The 20,063-nt window shown below is 37.1% G+C and overlaps 1 protein-coding gene across 1 annotated transcript in view; it reads right to left on the bottom strand.

Annotated features, from left to right (window-relative positions):
* The window catches only part of PCDH15 (protocadherin related 15), a 772,236-nt gene that overhangs the window by 41,806 nt on the left and 710,367 nt on the right, over nucleotides 1–20,063 (bottom strand). The window contains exons 27-28 of the mRNA XM_084633606.1: nucleotides 15,479–15,694; nucleotides 11,304–11,392 (exon numbers count right to left, since the gene is read on the bottom strand). Of these exons, the coding sequence (XP_084489732.1) occupies nucleotides 11,304–11,392; nucleotides 15,479–15,694 (305 nt within the window). The remainder of the gene's footprint in view (nucleotides 1–11,303; nucleotides 11,393–15,478; nucleotides 15,695–20,063) is intronic.

Below are 20,063 nucleotides of genomic sequence, written 5' to 3'. Positions count from 1 at the left end.
AAAGAGCAATATTGCTAAATCACAATTTTAAAAAAGATTATTGACTTCCATTAATTTCTAAGACTCCTCTACCCTTCTCTTTGTGAAAATGCCCCTGAGCTATAGTGTTGTTGTAAGTTTCTGAAAAGCAAAACCCTGCAAGATATAGTTTCTAATCGAGCAGCATGGGTATGCTCTGAGCTGCCAAATCTGGCCAGACACAATGCAGAGTCCAAAATCAACCAAAAAAATAGTAGGTATGGATTGGAAGCTCCCCCCTGTTAAGTACACTGGCAACTGATTGGCTTCAAATAAACAAGCACTCATTGACTGTGAGTATTAAATCTGCTTTGTTCCTACCTATGACACACTACTTGGCAGCTGGAGCTGCAACCCTGCCACACACAGCTAATTAATGCTCCTTTAGGGCAATTTTGGTCAGTGAAGGTTGTGACAGTGAAAGACTAAAACCCCCAGGTAACTATAAAAAACATCCAAAATATCACATGACTACAAGTGACTAAAAGAAACCCCAATTTTCTTTAAAATATTGCCCCAAGGTTTTCTTTCTTGCATGGACCAATGATTTTACTACCCAGCTCAAAAAGATCTAGAAATGTTCATACATATTTTCCTTATGGATCTCATGAATCCTGATCGCATCAGTGCTAAAAATCAAACTAGTTTCTCATAGGCAGTTACATTTACCAGCACTTAATTTTCCTAGCCAAGATAGGAAGACAGAGGATTGAATAAAACCATGGATTATGTTTTTGACATCCCTGTGAAGGTTGCAATGGTTAGTATTACCAGAACTTGATAATACTATACATTATTCTCAAGTATTCATGGCAGCTGTTCAAAGTTACCCAGATTCTCAATCCTATTACAGAGTAGCTGTTTAAAACATTATTTGAATTGAAGAATAAACAACATAATAGTGTTTGACTATGACAAATACTTACACTACATACAACTGACTTTGATTGATGTTGCAAGAAACACAGTACATGTGAATTACAATAATAATTATACTTTTAGGATAAAGGCAATTTATTATATATACAAAATGGAACATTATGATGATTCAATGAAAAACAAAAAAAAACACATTAAAGATTGCAAAGTAGCATTTAAAGAAAATACTACTAAAAGGTGTGCAAATCTCTGGAGAGTAACTTCAAAAGCAATTCAAGTTTACATTTGGTACGAAAACACTGCAGTAAACTACCACTTGGCAGCTTATTTTCAGCACAAAGGATCCTCTTCTTTCACAGTATTTTAGAAACAAACACTAAAAGGCACATTTAGCAAACAATAAAAAAGTTTGTAATTAGAGGTAATTTATAAGTCAACATTAATTTAAAGTGAAGTTCTAATTTGATAATTGACTATGCAGCATTAGCACCTTCTTCTCAACAGATCTGCCCCCCTGCATGTGTTTAGATTCATATCTACAGATTAAGTGAAAAAAATAGTTTTTACTACTTTAACTCTTACAGCTCTGCACAGTCAACAGAGAACAGTGAGCTGGATTCTCTTCCTTCTTGTGCATCTTCATCAGAATTGTTTACCAAATTCCAATCAATTATACATGTGAAAATGAAATGAAGACCAGAGATTTGTACTTGTGCCATTGAGGGCATAATTTGGCCTGAAAATTATTATTATAGGTATGCAGAAAGGGAAGATCCCTCCTTAAATCTCACAGACCAGAGTAAGTTTTCAGGGCTGACAATTAGGGGAAAAATTCATTTTGACTCAGACACTGAGCATATTTGACATAAAAATAACTAACACACAATGAATAATAGAACCCTGTGATGCGATTCTTACATTGTTACTTATCAGAGAATAAGTTCACTTTACGGGGATACTGTCAACTTGAAAGTTTGCCAATTTAAAAAGAAAAAAATTAAATGAATTAAAATGAACATCCGATAGTATAAATATCACTGAGTCTTCTTGACAATTTTGTGGTTTTACAATCACAATCTCTTATTTTCTAAAATGTATGTCTTTTCCCTGTTGCCATGTAAAAGACCTGTACAAACAATAGGTGATAAAGAAAAAAATGTAAACACAGTTCAATCTAGAGAACATTCTGGTTTTGACCGGTACCTATACCTAAACACTTCAAAACTTTCAAAATGAAAAAGTCCTAAGGGAAAAGGGTTTTTTTCTTTCTCTAATGTTTTTATAGCTTACTATGTGGAATCACTGGAGCACACAGAAAGTGATTTATGAAATGCCATCTATTTCACAGCACTCTGAAATAACTACATTACTATATAATGTGAGCTGCAGGAGCTGAGTACCTCTGAAAACCAGGGCATTTATGTAGACGCATAACTTTAGGTGCCCAATTTTGACTCTTGATTTTAAAAAATTGTGGATGAATTTAGTGATTATTCAAATTAGCAAACTGTAGTACTGACACTTCCAAACATCATATAAGATTGTCCAAGCAGCTCTGTGAATAGAGATCTCAATACTGATTTTAAAAGTTCCCTGCTTTTCCAGTCAATCACTCCTGAGTATACCTTCCCAACTGTGGTTAAGCAGGCAAACTCCAGCTGTTTTGTGATGTTGCTAAATGTCCATTAAACCAGGAGACAGATCCTCAGCTATGGCAGCCAAGATGGCTGTACGTTCTGATTCTAGGCTGAGAGTATCTTAAAGTAGCTTCAGAGCTGTTCTAAAAAAGTTTAATTGACTAGTTACAGCCCTGACTCGTAGTTATACCAGCTGTTTCTGCACTCTGACTACATACTCCCACACCATGCCCCTTATAACAGGATCAGGGTGTTTGAGTGGCACAGAGTTGGTTATGTTGGCTCTTTGCTACCTGGAGATTTTCCAAAATGGTACAGAGCTGTTTTTGTTGGTCCTACAATGCCAGGGAAATCCTTCACCAGCCAGTGAAGTCAGCTTTCTGCCTGCTTTGGGCAGCCTACGATAGCAAAGAAGGCAGACTTGGGGCTATGTTCTAGTCTTAGGATATAATGCACATTTTTTGTAATCTGATTTTCAAGGGAAGCTGTCTGATAAAGGAAAGTAAGACAATATAAACTGGCTAAATTAATTACTTATATCAAATGTCAATAATGTACGATCTTGCTTTGCTTATCCAAGGGAGGTATTCCCCCTCTCAAAATAATTGTTCTGTACAAAAAGATTATTGTTATAACACATACAATAATGTATCTATGCAAAAAAGTTGCATTGAATCAATTTACTATGCATATTTATAAATACTTTATAGAGATTTTGTTAAAGACCAACTGGTAGAATATAATACTTTATATAGGGGAATGCCAATCATTCGGAGACTGTTCATATAAAATTAAGTAAATTAGCCTTCCTTGTATTTGACTGAAGTTTCTTTTCTTCTCTTTGTGCTTCTGCTTTCTAAGAGGTGCACTATCATGCTGTCTTTGCTACCTTTTTTATTGTAATAAGTTATTTCTGAAGCCAAGGAAGAAGCATTATGTTGCATTTACCCAGAGAGCAATACACGTACATCTCTACTTCAGCCAAACAGGCCTATCCTAGATCTCAGCAGGAAAGTCTTCTTTTACTGCTGTTGTAAGCAGTTTAAAAATGTAGCTCAAGCAGTTTATAGCTCTATCTGAAAAGGCACAACAGGACTACATTGTATAACGCTATTTTTTCCCCAAGGAGCTGAGGGGAAAACATATTCACATAATGACTCCCTCTATTATTTTTAGATCTAGGAGCCACTAGCGGAGGACAAAACGTAGGTAGGCCGTTACTATCCAGGTAGGAGTTGCTTATGAAAGCGAAGGAAGAAAAAGGCAGCCCAGAAAGTAGGATGTAAGGACAACATAAAATACTGCTTAAAATGATAGAAGGAAGGAATAAGAGCACAGCAAATTAAGATTTTCTTTTTCCTTTCTCTTCATATAACTGCTGAGGGTGTGCAGAGATTAAAGGAATATGGTAATTAGTGAGCTCAGCTGATAGATAGCTTATTCAACTATAGAGGATATGCCATACTGTTTGTATAACATATTACTTGTAAGACTATTCAGTAAGTAGATGATAAGTTTGATGAATGAAGGCTTATTTGAGGTAAGACACAGAACCTGAGAAAAGGTGGGAGACTGAAGAATTCATGTTTATTACCTGGTAGAGAAAAAATAACTGGAGAGGCAGAGGTAGCTAACCATTTGATTGTTCCACTGAGACACCTGGTGATCTGGAGTGCTGGTAAAGAAGTCAAGTTGAGTAGTTGTTAATGCTGTGCTAACTGATAATAGTGGTTAATGGTGGGCTCGGGAAGAATAATTTCTGCAGATAGTCCAGTGGATCATAGTCCTAATTTAGTAATAATGGAAAATGATCATCTATCCTATCAAGAACTAGGACGGAAGAGTATCCCTGTTAAGAAACTGATGAGTTTAAATGATGTTAGAGAGCTGTACAAAAAGCAGCTGCACAACAAATGAAACCAATACAAAAAAAACAGTCCACTTTCCAAAAAAAACAGTCCACTTTCCACAGATTCACGAAAAGAAAAAAAAAACAGCCTTGCAGAGGAGGGCTAAAAGGTGTTCTTGGCAATGAGAATTGGTATTTCTTGATAAGTTTCTTTAAGCAGGCTCAGTGAAATAATGTATGTCAGAATTTGCTGTAAGATTTTCAGCAAGACACCAAGGATTTTGGAACCCCCATGGTAGCTAATGTATGTGTGTCATTTTGATAAAGGGGTAGGATTTCAAAGATATTAACTCTTTTTTCCAATTAAAAATAGAAGAACATTATAAGAAAGAATTGTTATGCACAGGGACACAGATAAAATAAAAGTCACAAGCATTGTTACAGTTTCGTTTGTCATGCATTCCTGTCAGTTGTCCCTTTTACATGACACCTGGTGACCTCCACAATAAGGTTACCATATCTTTACCAGCAATAAATATCAAAAGGAAAAACATTTAATTTCTGAAACATTTCAGTGATATAGCTCCAGTGTTTTATAGCTCAGGTATCATTCAGGAGGAAGTTGCAGTTGTTTACAAAAGTACGAAAAGGGAAAAGATTTGACCTATATTTCAATATCCATGGTGTGCTGTAGGATACTGAGAAGGAAAGGTGTCACCAAGAATGTGGCATTTCTTATATGGGGATCAGATTTTTCTGTGCAACAAAGCGGGACAGACAGTCCTATGAGAAAAGGTGGGAGTCAGCTTTAAATGTCATACTGACTACCATGGTTAAAATACTGAAGTTCTGTATCTTAATTGCAGGCTCAATATATTTTGGAAAACCAGACGCATGTTTTTACACATGGAGTTTATAATAAAAAATGCTTGTTCACTTTTATATTCCATTAGATGTTTTAAGTATGACATTTTTTAATCCCTGAATTGCTCTGGCCACTTCCGAGCACATGACAGACATAATCTTACATGCTCTAATCCTGTAATAGTTTATAACACCTAATTCCCACTTGTTGATTTTAGTACTGAGATCCTTTAGTACAGAAAATGGAATTAGCACTTAAAAGCCTCTTTTCATTTGTGTTTGCGCTGTTGTTGAAGCCCTGTTGATCCCAAGATAGGAGAAACACAAGGTGGGCGAGGTAATATCTTTTACTGAACCAACTTCTGTTGGTAAAAGAGACAAGCTTTCGAGCTATATAGAGCGCTCCTTCAGGTGACCTCAAAAGTTTGTCTCTTTTACCAATAGAAGATGGTAAAAGAGGGGCTGATGACTAGTGGCATTCTGTTATTTTCTTTGTTGGGCCCACTAGCCCACTAGCCATGACCTTCAGCCCACAACTAAAATCTCTCCAACGCATCATCAAGGATCTGCAACCTATCCTGAAGGACGACCCATCACTCTCACACATCTTGGGAAACAGGCCAGTCCTTGCTTACAGACAGCCCCCCAACCTGAAGCAAATACTCACCAGCAACCACACACCAGAATCACTAACCCAGGAACCTATCCTTGCAACAAAGGCCGCTGCCAACCGTGTCCACATATCTATTCAGGGTACACCATCATAGGGCCTAATCACATCAGCCACACTATCAGAGGCTCATTCACCTGCACATCTGCCAATGTGATATATGCCATCAAGTGCCAGCAATGCCCCTCTGCCATGTACACTGGCCAAACTGGACAGTCTCTACATAAAAGAATCAATGGACACAAATCAGACGTCAAGAATTATAACATTCAAACACCATTCGGAGAACACTTCAATCTCTTTGATCACTCGTTTACAGACCTAAAAGTGGCAATTCTTCAACAAAAAACCTTGAGAAACAGACTCCAATGAGAGATTGCTGAATTGGAATTAATTTGCAAACTGGATACAATTAATTTAGGCTTGAATAAAGCCTGGGAGTGGATGTGTCATTACACAAAGTAAAACTATTTTCCCCATGTTTATTCCCTCCCCCCCGCTGTTCCTCAGACGTTCTTGTCAACTGCTTGAAATGGCCCACCTTGATTATCACTACAAAAGGTTCTCCCCCTTCCCCCCCCCCCCCCCCCCCGCTCTCCCGCTGGTAATAGCTCACCTTACCTGATCACTCTCTTTACAGTGTGTATGGTAACACTCATTGTTTCATGTTCTCTGTGTATATAAATCTCCCCACTGTATTTTCCACTGAATGCATCCGATGATGTGAGCTGTAGCTCACAAATGCTTTTGCTCAAATAAATTTGTTAGTCTCTAAGGTGCCATAAGTCCTCCTTTTCTTTTTGCGGTACAGACTAACACGGCTGCCACTCTGAAACCTATTTCCCTTTTACCCTAACATGGTAAATGGTTTGTGTTCTACTCCTCCCCTGCTAATTAGTCATTTAACAAATAGCACTTGGTCACTTATATCCCTTTTAATTTCATCCTCAGTCTTACCTAGAGGAACCCCATATGTTACCCATCTTTCAGAAATGTAGGTCGCTAGCACATCACTTTTATTTCCCCTAAAACTGAAGTATTAAGAAATTTCTCAGCCTGTTTCTTATGTGTACATTGTACTAATACATCTCCATCTTGCATCCTTTTAGCTCTTCATGTATCTCTGATACTTCGTCTAACCCATTCCACCGTATTCAAGCGACTAGCATCTCCTATCTTTACATCTTTATCTAGTGATCTGATTATAAGATGTTGATTCTTCTCCTTACTCTTTTTTCCATCCAAGTCAGCTACCTTTTGTTCAGCTACAGATATTTCCATTCTTGTTTTCTTCTTCCTAATCTGAAGCCATTCCTCATTCCTTGCTTCTTTTCCCTCATTTTCTAGTTTTCTTTAGTCAGCCAACCACCACCAACCCAAGCCGCTCCCCGAGTTCTGAGTTTTAAACTGCAGCTCTCAGCCTCTCCCAGCCTGCATTCCAGCCAGCAGCCACCCCAAGCCACCAGCTCAGCGAGCCAGCCTCCTCTTGCTCTAAATGTCTTGACTTTATACAAGCCCAGCCTACCCCTGCCCAGCTGGGCTTCATCTGCAGTTGGGCTTTATCTACCCCTGGCTCTCCTCCAGGTGCAGCCTAGACGGTAAACAGGCCCCCTTTAACTTGCTCAAGCCTTGTGTGGGGTGGACACCCCATCACAGGAAACTAGAATAAATATTATATAATGAGTTGCACTTAAACTCAGATTGTTATTCAAATGTGTATGATAAAAATGTAACTCAAAACATAACATAATTCTAAAAAAGTTGAAATACTGCTCCAATTTTGCAAACTTTTGATGAGTTCAAAGCAGGCACTTTTTGGCAAATAGAAATCGTTACTAATATTTCAAGAAGTTTTAATTTTTAGCCACTCCACACATTATTTTGTCTTGGGTAACATCACTTAGGGATTGTAAAATTGGGGTGCAAGTCTCATGAGAATTTGCTTTCACATGACATTTCTGGTACATTCTAGCTGCAAGTAGCACAAGATCAGCCTCCCTCAAGTGTTTTTAGCTAAAACCGGGCCACATGAGTCTCACATTCCTTTATAGACTGTACCCTATTCATAAAGACACAAACTGCATATTTGAAATAAATATGAAAACAGTTCCTAATTCTGCTGCCTGCCTCCAAAAAGAGATTTATTCTGAAGAAGGGAGCACACATCAATTTCTCCAATCAGGCAAAACCCATTTTTTAATCTGTCAGCACTACTGCAGCTGTAGCAGACTTAGCTGGACCTACCCCAAACAGACTTAATTGAAGTGGGTGAATGAAGTGGGGAGTTTGACATTGATGGGTAGAATATGGGACATTGACAGCTGGTTGATGAAATTGAAGTTGTCAGGGGAAGTCTGTAGTGTTTATTGAATGACTTTACAGGATCATGGCACTATCTGAAATGTCAGCGAGAGGTACTTTGCTTAACTCCTTCTAATAAGCCAATATTTTAAAGCAAAATGAACATAGAACAGAAATTTTAATTCTTTCTATGTATAGAATATTCTTTTATTCCAGCCACTGACCATCTATATAAGGTACATCTGAGGTTTGGCTGAGTTAGCTGTTCTCATTTGAAAGAACAACAACATATATTCCTTAATAGGTTGTAGGCACTTTAAATATTACTTTACTGTGACAATCTCTACCATTGTCAAAGTTACTAAATATCCAACTTTCCCAATCACTAAATAGTTACAGTTGTCATCAGAGGTTAGATTTTTGGATCTTTCAGTTTTAACAATTTTATTTAACGTAACTTTATGTTCCTCTGTAGAACATAATTTATTTGATTAATGTACTGGTAGCTCTTTTTTATGTTCATGAATTATATGTCAATGCTCTGTTTTTATGAATTTGTTCATTATTGAAATTGTTCAGAAAACACTTCAGGCAAAAATATTTCAACTTATGGGTGGTTCACAAACTATTTGCATTCACTATTCTTTGATTATTCATTATTTGTTGTGTATGGCATTTGATGGGTCATATAAATCACATTTAGCTTTTACACCCTGATTGAATGATTAAAGCTTTTATAAACAGCAGGAGGAAAATCAAAGGAATTTCAAGAAGACCATGCAAATATATTTCCAGCTGAAACTTTCAGACCAATATATATTTGTATGAGTAATCTTGAGACTTCAAGTTTCTGCAAATATTTTTCCTAACTAAAACAGTCAAATCTAGAGACATATTTAGAACATGGACAGAAAGAGTTTACTTGTGAATGCTGCTGAAACAAATTAACAGTTTTATTTGAACAAGTTGTCCATATCATCTTTTTCCAGAATTCATGCAATTCTAATATAAACGGACAATGTGTCTTAATGAAGGCAGTTTATAAAGTTTATCATTAAGGGCAGGACTGTTACATTTGCAGTACACTCATTTTCTGGCAGATGTTATTACTGAAGGTAAAAGCTCATCTGAGTTCCTTTTAAGAATTCAGAACCTGGCTCCATATTTTATCATTACATATATTCAAAAAAGACTCAATTACAGTACAATCTGGACTCTTTGGGTAAGAGTCACACGTATGCTCCAAACCCTTTATGCCACATAAAAGGAGTGGAACAACAAAGGAGCTATGAATATCCCAGATCAGCCTCAGCCACGGAACTGATGAAGATGGCCAAAACAGTCTTCCAATGACCTTCTCACAAGTCTTACCCCTGGGATTCGGAGGAGAATGTTTGGGGTGAGGCTGCAGCACGTAGCATTGTTGAGGTTTTAAGCATTGCTGCCACGCATAGACAGCTGTGGGAACGTTCCTATAACTTAGGCAGCCACCCAGAGCTGTGTAAATTATACTGACAACTGCCATGATGTCTGGAACAGTCCAGATTTGGCACAGCTCAAAGATGGCTTAAAGCCAGTTTGGCCTGACCCATTCCTTTGGGCTGTAAATTCTTAGAGACACAGCACAAAATCTCACGTTTCATCCTCAAAATCTTCATCATCCCCTCTGAGTCAAGCTGAAGCCCAGGGATTCTATACATTATTAATCTTGTAAAAAGAAAATATTACTGCATGGCACACCCTGATAAAGTCAACTTGAAACCTTAGCAAAGGAGAGACAAATATTACCCATACCTATAACTGAAGGGTAATTGAATGATAGGTTCTTTATCTTTGTGGACAATGCCAAAAACTACCACTTTTTTTGAAGGAAAGTTCCTACTATTAGGCAAGCAGATGTCTATTTCTGTTATTCATAGGTCTAGGAGATAGAGTCACTGTGAGTATAGATCATTGCCTAGACAACTTAAGTAGTGTTTTTGGCATCAGAATCTAGCAGCTGAACTATACCCGGTTCAAAATAGAATGGGGAAAGGGGAGAAACCCCACATCCTCATGAGTAATCCCTTTTTTTTCCAGGACAGAGGAGACAAGAGGTATTATGGGGATGATGCACTTCCTTTTCAGTGGATAAGCACATCATTACTCCCATTGCATCTCATTCTTCAAGGGGAGTAAGATTACAATGACAGCCAAGATAGAATGGAACTTCTGCAATCTGCTGAATATCCTGCCTCACTGCCTAAAGAACTGATAGAAGAGCAAAAGCTAAAAAAGTGAATATCTCCTTTAGCAATTTCTGTTATAAATAAGCCAAACAAATTTCTTCCCTGATCTCATGAGAGAAATGAAACTGGAAGTTCAAATATTTTCTCTCCTATTTAGATTAATTTATGATTGCATTGCTGAAGAGACAGAGTGAAGCAATTTCTTCTCGACTTAAAAGAGAAACTAACCATGAAATCCTGACACTTCTGGGAATTACTGTATGTTTAGAATATGAAGTATATTAACATATATCTTACAAAAATGATTTTGGACAGTTTCCAATATAGCAAAAATCTTCAATTTTGTCACAAAGCATTAAGAGTTTCAATTATTATTATCTTTTTCTCCATTATATACAGCTAATGTCTTTGCATGATACCTTGTAAATAAAATAAAAAATCACTTACCATTAACAATGTATTTATCATTGTATGAAAATTTTCATAATAATGCGAGTCGAATATTGACCACATGACAAAAAATTGTGGGCCAAAATTCTACCCTGAGTTGCACCCATGCAACCCAACCAAAGTCAATTTTGATGTCAATGGGGTTGCTCAGATATAAATGAGAGGAAAATGTTATAAGACACAGTTCTTTCTTTTTAACCCTCTGCTTTTTGGAATTACATAGATGTGCCTTCAAATATTCAGTGTTAGATCTTTCGTACTACTCTCTTTCCAAATACTTCTTTCCTTACTCTCATTCAATAAAACCTTTGTGCAACTTCAGTGTACAGTGACTAGCACTTGCTGAACCTGAAAACAAAAACAGTGAACTGCACATACGGTATTTATATAATAAATAAATTCATTACCCTATAAGTTGATCTTTGTTTTGTTCCACAAGAGTGGGAGGAACATTAGAAACGATGACTTGCATATCCAACTGATTGACCACAGAGACCTGAAAACACAGGAATGAAATATAGTTGGTCTTTTCATGAATAACATTCTCCCAATACAAAAACAACAGGATAATTGTTTTCCTGTCTTCAAAGCCATGTCCTGTTGTAATGATTTCACATTTCAATTCAAGAATAAGTGAATTGGGAAGCCTTGCTTCGCTTAGTAGGCAAAACAGTAGGGCAAGGATTTAACTACAAGTGAAATGTAGCACTGTATGAGAATTGTTGATTTTGAGGGGATTTTAAGCTGGTTTTATTTCCAGTTTAATGCATTATGGGTACCTCAACTGCCATATTGTTTAAATATCTTTAATAACAATGCAGATTTTAGATAAATTCAAATAAATTAACCATACTTTGTTACTAAACTACAACAGCTTGTCACAATTCTGATTGCATCATTGTAGATAAAGTTGCCAATAAAAGTTTTTATTTTCAAGTTTAGTTCTATTTTGTTAGTTTCTTCCAAAGGAGTCTGAAAATATAAGTACCACACAGCTTATATTCCCTTATCTTGAGTATCTGACCTCCTCTCTCTTAATACACAGGTCAGAAAATAATGTGTACTGTCAACCTTTTAAAAAAAATCTTTATAACAAATTAGTAAATGTGGGTGAAATCCTGGCCCCTGTATTGAGGCCAATGGCAAAACTCTCATTGACTTGAATGGGACCAGGATTCCATTTCCAAACTACTTATCCTGCAGAATGAATTTCCCTGGATAGCACAGAAATCCAGTAAAAAAAAAAAAAAAAAAAAAAGCATACATCCCTCCTGTACGCAGGTGCCATTTTAAAGAGCCATCAGGTACATAGCACCACCTATGTGCACCAAGTAGCACACTAAAAAGGCTAACTTTTTTTTCATCCATTCCGATCCAGTTTCCTCAAGTTCTTTTCAGACTGATATTGCGGAAAAGACTATTACATCTCTTCCTACTTGAAATTTCTTGAAGCATGATTTCATGCTCTCCTCTCTCTTTTGCATTCTATCTGCATTGGCTCTATCCTTTTCATTTCAAGAACAGCCAGTCTCCTCATCACTAAGAAGGAAGAATGAAATCTATAAGGGTAAATTGAGATTGGGAAATCAGCTTTCTTCTCCTAAACAGAGTTTTAGCCAAACCAGAAGCACCAGGACTGAAAGTTCTCTGGAGCTCCCAGAATAATACAGGTTTCAGAGTAGCAGCCGTGTTAGTCTGTATCCACAAAAAGAAAAGGAGGACTTGTGGCACCTTAGAGACTAACAAATCATTAAGTCACTGAGCTGGCAAACAAGAAGTTTGAATCTTAAGGACGTTTGAAAAACATACTATTCTCTTTGATTATAAAAAGAGCAGTTGCTCCCAGTCTTTACAGAGAAAGTAAAATCTGAAATCTTTATTAAAAGTTGGAGAATGTCCATAAGGAGATTACAGCAACTACTGTGCACTCCATCACCTCTCCGTGAAGGATTCTGTAGCCAGTCAAGATTTGAAAAGTAAGACAACAGTAAGCATAAGGAATTTAAAAATAAGACTTAACCAATTTTGTTCTCAAAGAATAAAGAGACACCTTGATTTTCACAAATGAAGTTTGAGCCATGTAAGCACTTTGGCAGACATGCTTGAATATCATTTCACATCAAATATTATCTGCCAGTTTTGAAGTTTAATTCAAATTAAAATATTTAAATGTTCTTGAAATATGTCATCAGGTGCACTGATCTACATATGCAAACTCCTGTATAAGAAAAAAATTAATTTAAAGAACTCACCATAAATTTCAGGATCAATTCAGTAAATGGAACTCTAAAGCAATGAACAGCTTAATAGAATTAATTGCCTTAGTCAGTTAAAGCAGTTACTCCCTAAATATTTAATGAGTACTGCATAAATATAGTTCTTAAAAAAGGAGCAACCACTTTACCATAAGTTCTCTATGGGTCATAAGTTATTATTATTGTATTTACATATGAATGATACAAAAGCTATTCAGGCCATAGTACTGTAACAAATGTAAATATCCAAAGCCAGATCAGGGGACCAAAAAGTTAAGATTCCCACAGTAACATTAGCATGCCCCCCATGCATATCAAGATTTCCATCACTAAATTATTAAATGTAGGCCTAAATATGGGCAGGAGGTACATATGGGTAAATGCTCACCTATTGCTATTGGGACAAATCATTGCCTCCACTTCCACCAGAAGAGAGAGGAAAAACTTGCAGGGGACCAGGGTATGCATGCATGGAAAATGAGCGGGCCACACTAGTCCTTTTCCACCCAAAGCAGAGGAGACTTTCCTAGGCAGTGTCCCAAGGGACCAAGCTCCATCAGTGAGGACTGAAGCACCATTTTCCCTCCTTTTCAACCAACCCTGAAGGGACTTCTTGAGTAAATTCAATCTGAAATTTATTCAGATGTCCTATCTGCAGTGTGAACCTTCTGAAAAGGGAGTGGAGAGTGTGGAAATCACTGAAGAAGCCACCAAATAATTAGATCATGTAAACAAACATTTTTACTTTAGTAAAATCATCAGTGTGCACACACCATAACTGAACAACAATGTGATCTCATCATTGTAACCTTTGTGCTTCCTCATCCTCCTCTACCCTGTGGTTACATATTTTCACTTGTTGTGACACGTTTAGACGATAAGATCATTGGGGACAGGAAGTCTGTCTTTCTATGTTTCCCGTACAGTACCTAGCACACTTTTGGGCACTATATTAACAATTCCATTGTTTTTTATAAACTATGTTTAAAGAACATTGAGATGGAAAAGTCAAGCACTCGAAGACTAGGAAATGCCAGGAGTGTAGCTGTCTGTGGAAACTTAATTCAACCCCCATGTGCCTCTTCGTTATAATACAGTTTTTTAATTACACACAATCAAATACTATTTTTTTCTACCATATCCCTGCCTTATTCAGTGCACAGAATGGATAATACTTACTGAATAGACTGCTCCATGAAGTACACTAAAGTCCTTGTGAGTGCCAGTCTACATGGAAGGTTCTCTGATACAATAATGATGGGCAGTAATACAAAATCCTAAACCACAAGATAGCTATTTGTTTTTATCTTCATCATTCAGTGTGTGTTCTCATGTCTTATTTACTGCATACCATTTACATTCCACAGTTAGTGGTTCACAAACAATGAATTATCTTCACAACAACCCTGCAAGGTAGGGAAATATCCCCATTTTACAGATGGGGATCTGAAACACCAAGTGATTAAAGCCAAAACACTCAATTATCCACTAATTTTGAGCATCCAACTTGATTAATAGATTCCAATGTCAGAAGGGACCATTGTGATCATCTAGTTTGACTTTCTGTACACCATCATCCATGGAAATTCCCCAAAATAATTCTTAGAGAATATCTTTTGAAAAACATTCAATCTTGATTTTAAAATAGCCAGTGAAGGAGAAACTACCACACCCTTCGATAAATTGTTTCAATGGATTATTACCCTTACTGTTTAAAATTTGCATCTTATTTCCTGTTTGAATTTGTCTAGCTTCAACTTCCAGCCTTTGGATAAGCTTATACCTTTCTTGACTAGATGGAAAAGCCCTTTATCAAATATTTGTTCCCCATGTTGGTACTTATAGACTGTAATCAAATCACCCCTTAACCTGTGAGCATAAGCTTTCGTGAGCTACAGCATCTGATAAAGTGAGCTCACGAAAGCTTATGCTCAAATAAATTTGTTAGTCTCTAAGGTGCCACAAGTACTCCTTTTTCTTTTTGTGGATACAGACTAACACGGCTGCTACTCTGAAAGCTGTAATTCAAATCCTGGTAGATATTGAGTATGATAGGATATATTCTGTGGATGTCTAGCATGCTGTATTATCTTTGAGTAAATAGGACATATAGACATATTGCTATAGTACATACGTATGTTTTTTCAGGGATTCAGAAAGCTTTTGTTTTGGGGAAAAATAACTTCAGTGTCTGGAAAAGATCATACTCACAAAGTTCATGCCCATCCCTTCGATCTCTTTGGAACTGAAACTTTATCTAGGGTTAAAATGTCCTCTAGCGTATCAGGAATAATTTCAAGAAGATATTGACAGGTTCATATACTTACAAGTACTTCTGATTTGCTGCTCAGTCCTTTCCCATAATTGTCAGTTGCAATGACCTGAAACTTGAAATAGGACCTTCTCATATTTTTGAACAGCATGGCAGTTTTTATAAGCCCTTCATAGGCTTCGATCACAAAACCTTCTTTGCCATCCTTGATTGGGGGTATGATGAGTCTGTACTGCATGGCACTGTAATTTCCAGTGTCTTTATCATCAGCCTAGTAGGAAAAATCAAATAAGCAGAAATGAATTAGGTAAAATATGTGCACAAAGAGTCATTAGCATTGTCCTTTAAATATAGCTGGAAACTGGTCTAGTGGACCTTTACCACTTGTGAATGTATGATCTAAGTCCGATAGTGGATATCGTTACTAAATGGTCCATTTAACTCTGCTGAAAACAGTCTTTGATTTTCTGGCAAGTTCCTTCTCCTTTGTTGGCAAACTGCTCCAAAAGAAATGAAAGCTACAAATGTACTTTTCAGATTTAAAACATATTGGACATGTAAGGGCATTTTAATTATGACATCAAGAATGTGGCAGAGGTAATTTTTCCAACTATTAATGTAAAAGGGAGCAGCAGGAAAACCATATGAACCTAGCTTCTTCCCCTAACAACCATGTTTCCACCTAAGGATTTCTTCTGTCTCCTTATAGGTATTCTGCTACCTTCCTGATTTAACAAGTTTATTTTCAGATTAATAATAATATGAAAATAAATCTTCAGTGAAATTCTGCAGCACAGATCTCACAGCCCAAGTGGGGGAAGGGGATACAAAGGTGGCTTTAAGTCAGCTTTGTACCTCCTAATCATGAGCAGCCCTGCGGTGAGGCTCCTGGCGTAATTTAGACAGCTCTGGGGGCCTAAATGAAGGCAGCTTCTTGGCACTGCAGTGGTGCCTGGAATCCGCAGCACTGGTGAACCAGTGGTCAAAGAGAAAGGGGTTGCTTTCAAGGAACATGAACAGTTCACTTATTTTTTTTCTTCTCAGTAACTAAGCAGAGAATACCTTATCTAGTTGAGCTGTGAGAAGTGTAAATTTAGATATGTTAAGCAAACTATTTCTTATGTATAATTCCATTTTCTATCTATTTTTAATGTTATTTTTATTAAGATTATTGCTGCATGGGCAATTTCACACTGATTTCCTTTAAGAAAGGTGGTGAAGGGTAAAGAGTTTCTGGAACCTACATCTCCTTCTCAGTCTCCACCTGGGGTAAAGACAATGGTATTCTCTCCCAGTGCAATGTGTCCACCACAGCCTGTTGGATAAACACATGACAAAAGACTGAGGAGGAGAGGACAGATGGTAGCGGTATTGGTCACAATCACACAGTAGAGCATTGCTTGCATTTTGTATCAGTACATTGTTGCAGGAACAATTAATTGTGAGTGCATTTCTTAAAATTCAGACATCTACCTTTCTGACTGTCTACAAGTCAGGTAGATGTTTAAATCCAATAAAATCATCATCATCATGTTCCCATTACGCTTCTGGTGTTTAGGGCAGCGACAAAGCTCCTCCACTCCTGTCTGTTTCTGGCAAATTTTTAAATGGTTTCCCAGCTGTGCCCCTGTAAAAAGGTCCCAGTTATTTGTGGGGCTAAAATACGAGCTCAACACTGAGTTCAAGTGAGCCCCTTTTGAAAATCAATGCATAAATGTCTAACTCACTCACAAAAACAGGTCAGATTTGTCCTTAGGGTAACCCTACTGATTTCAGTGACCTTTCATAAGGATCCCACTTCAAACCATAATGTACTCTTTTATATTTTGAGCTTAATTTATTATGTTAAACATTCTACTCCATGTACTGTGAGCTAAATTGAGTACAAGGTGCGAACCAAAAATTACAAGTATGAGATTTAACATATTTTCTAGTGTGAATAAATTGAACTGTCTTGTCAAGCTTGAATGAAATAGAAGTGTTGCAACTGTTAGGCCTCAAACTTCCGTATACTTCAAAATGTAAGCCTTGCAAAAACAAAGCTTAAGCTTGTGGCCAGGACGCGCTCCAACCAGATAACAATTTATGCTGACTCCTATGTACTTATCAACCCCAAATTACCCATATTCAAGATCTAATTGGCTACAGAAAATAAATAGGCCTAAATTATACGAACAACTAACAATTGACATAAAAATTAAATATGCATCAATTATACAACTAGGGCAACCACATAAACAATGTGGCCCACCCTGATTGATTGGTCTGTTCTAAATCATGGCCGTCAAATCAGATAAAAAGAACGAAGGAACGGGACTATGTGTGTGTGTTTTCGGTTCCCACACATCCCCTGAACCGAAGGGATGTGCACTTCTCGACTGTCTGTACCTGGCCAATGCAGAAAGCGGCTGACTGAAGAGTAATGTATTTTTGGACAAATGCAGGGTAAATCTACGGAGTAAAAGAAGTCTGGTCGCTCGAGCTGAATTGATCACAGTTGTATCGATACTGTAGTATAAAATCAATAGTAGGTGGCTGATGTATAATAGCTTTGCATGTATTTGTGCTTGTCTTTTAAGTAGTCCAAGAGGATGCATGTAGCGCTGTCGTTCATCAGCTTTATGTTGCCTTTGAAATAGTTTGTCACCAGGAATATAGAGCTGGTGAATAATAGCTTTAATTATGCTTGTCTTCGGGGCTTTTATTATGACCTGCCAGGACCAGCATATGTATAGTCACTGTTCAGAAACTCGCAAATGGTCCACAATATTACATGTACTTGCGCTTGTCTTCAATATAATCTGCCTTTTGTATTAATTCTTATTCAGTGCTGGTCTTTGGTTTTCCATTTCTTGTTTTGTCTATGCTGTTATTATAGTCAAAAATAATTAAAAGGCTTTCTTGAGAAATAATTAGTAGTTCTTACTTATTTTATGCAGACACCACTTAACCTCATTACATCTGTGTTGGGTGGTGGGAAGTAGCAAACACCCTGGGGTGAAATAGGGCCCCAAGGCGTGCCTCCTTCTTCCTTTATCTCATCTAGTATTAATTATACTTGTTTAAAAATTGAATGATAGTTGATAACACACAGAAATAAAACCTCAATGACAACATCTAAACTGTGGATTGTGGACAGATTAGAAAGGCTCCTTTCAGTTCTATTAAGATCCATCTTCTCTGTGTGTTCTCAGGGAGCTTTAAATCCTCCACTTATTCACAAATGAGATTAGAAAGCCTCCATCCAGAGTAACAATGGAAGCCTCTATATTTAAAAGTAACACTCTGTAAAGTCCACACAGAAGACTACATATTTACTGTACAATAAATAGGAATGAAATAGTATATGGAAAAAATCATGTTCATGCACAGTAACTACTTTTTAAACCTTAATATCTGAGCAATTTTTTAACAAATAAAGTAGCTCTATGCCCTTGTCAACATCCTGGCCATTAATTGTCATGTATCAGACCTCAGTTTTAAACTTGTGAGGATGTAGACAAACACCAATAAGACATTTAAAACCACAAATTTGTTTGCACTTTCTGAAGCCCAAAAATAATCCCAAGCAAAATTTCATTTAAATTACAGACAGTACAATCCAGACATCCTGTAGTCTCTATACTGAAAACATATAGATTCAATTTATTTTATATAGCAAGAGTTTGTTGTCAAACTATTTACACAAGATAGCTTGATCAAGCCACACTCTTTGTTTATTTGTTCCTTGTTAGTGTTTATATAAATTCTGACTGCCCCTGTTCTCTAGAATAAGGAAGGGCATTAAACCTCTTCCAGCAAGAATGCACATGAAGAAGGCATCTAGAATTTGGCAATGGAGCTGTGGAGCACAAAGAGGGTACTGGTCATCATTCTTTGTATTTCCCATGGCTCCAGAAAATTTTGTCTATAAAAATGGGAGGTAAGGCCATGGCTCTGCCACCTCTGCACACCAGCAAGAGAGGTCTGGCTAGACATTTTTGGTATGCCAAGTACGACTTCTCAGCATGATTCTTTTAGAATCCAGAAGAAATGATGTCTTACAACAACATAATGCCTTCTGACAATGGAAACAAGCAAGCAACTTCATGCTTTCTCCTATGCTGCCCTTCATGCTTAGGAGGAGCTCTTCATAAACATCTGCAAAACTAGCTCATTATCCTTTATATAACTGTCCTCACAACTCTCCTTTCCTGCAATGCCTACAAAACACTTGACAATGATTAAGCTGGTGATGTGCTAAGACTACAGCCTACCATGCTGAAAAATACAGCCTCATCATTTCCTTGACCTCCCTGTCTTTCTCTCTGTATCCAGCTGTTGTCTCTTGTATTATACTTTGTAAGCTTTCTGGGGCAGAGACCATCTTTTTGTCCTGGGTTTGTATAGCATCTGGCACAGTGGGGTTTTGTTCCATAACTAGGGCTCCTAGGTGCTGCAATAAAATAATTAAATAAAATAAAATAATAAAATATAATAATAATAAATAATAATAATGGTCTTATGCTGATGGCCTTTTCTCCCCTCCCCAGTATGGATTTGCCTTATAAGGGACATAATTTAACCCTTCCAATAAACAGCAAATATTATTATTAAAGCTGATTCAATAGACTGGCTTACTCAAATGTTCCATGGTATCT

This window comes from Lepidochelys olivacea (genome assembly GCF_965140295.1).
Source record: "Lepidochelys olivacea isolate rLepOli2 genome assembly, chromosome: 7".
NCBI classification, from domain to species: domain Eukaryota; kingdom Metazoa; phylum Chordata; order Testudines; family Cheloniidae; genus Lepidochelys; species Lepidochelys olivacea.
This window is presented reverse-complemented; position numbering and strand designations above follow the sequence as displayed.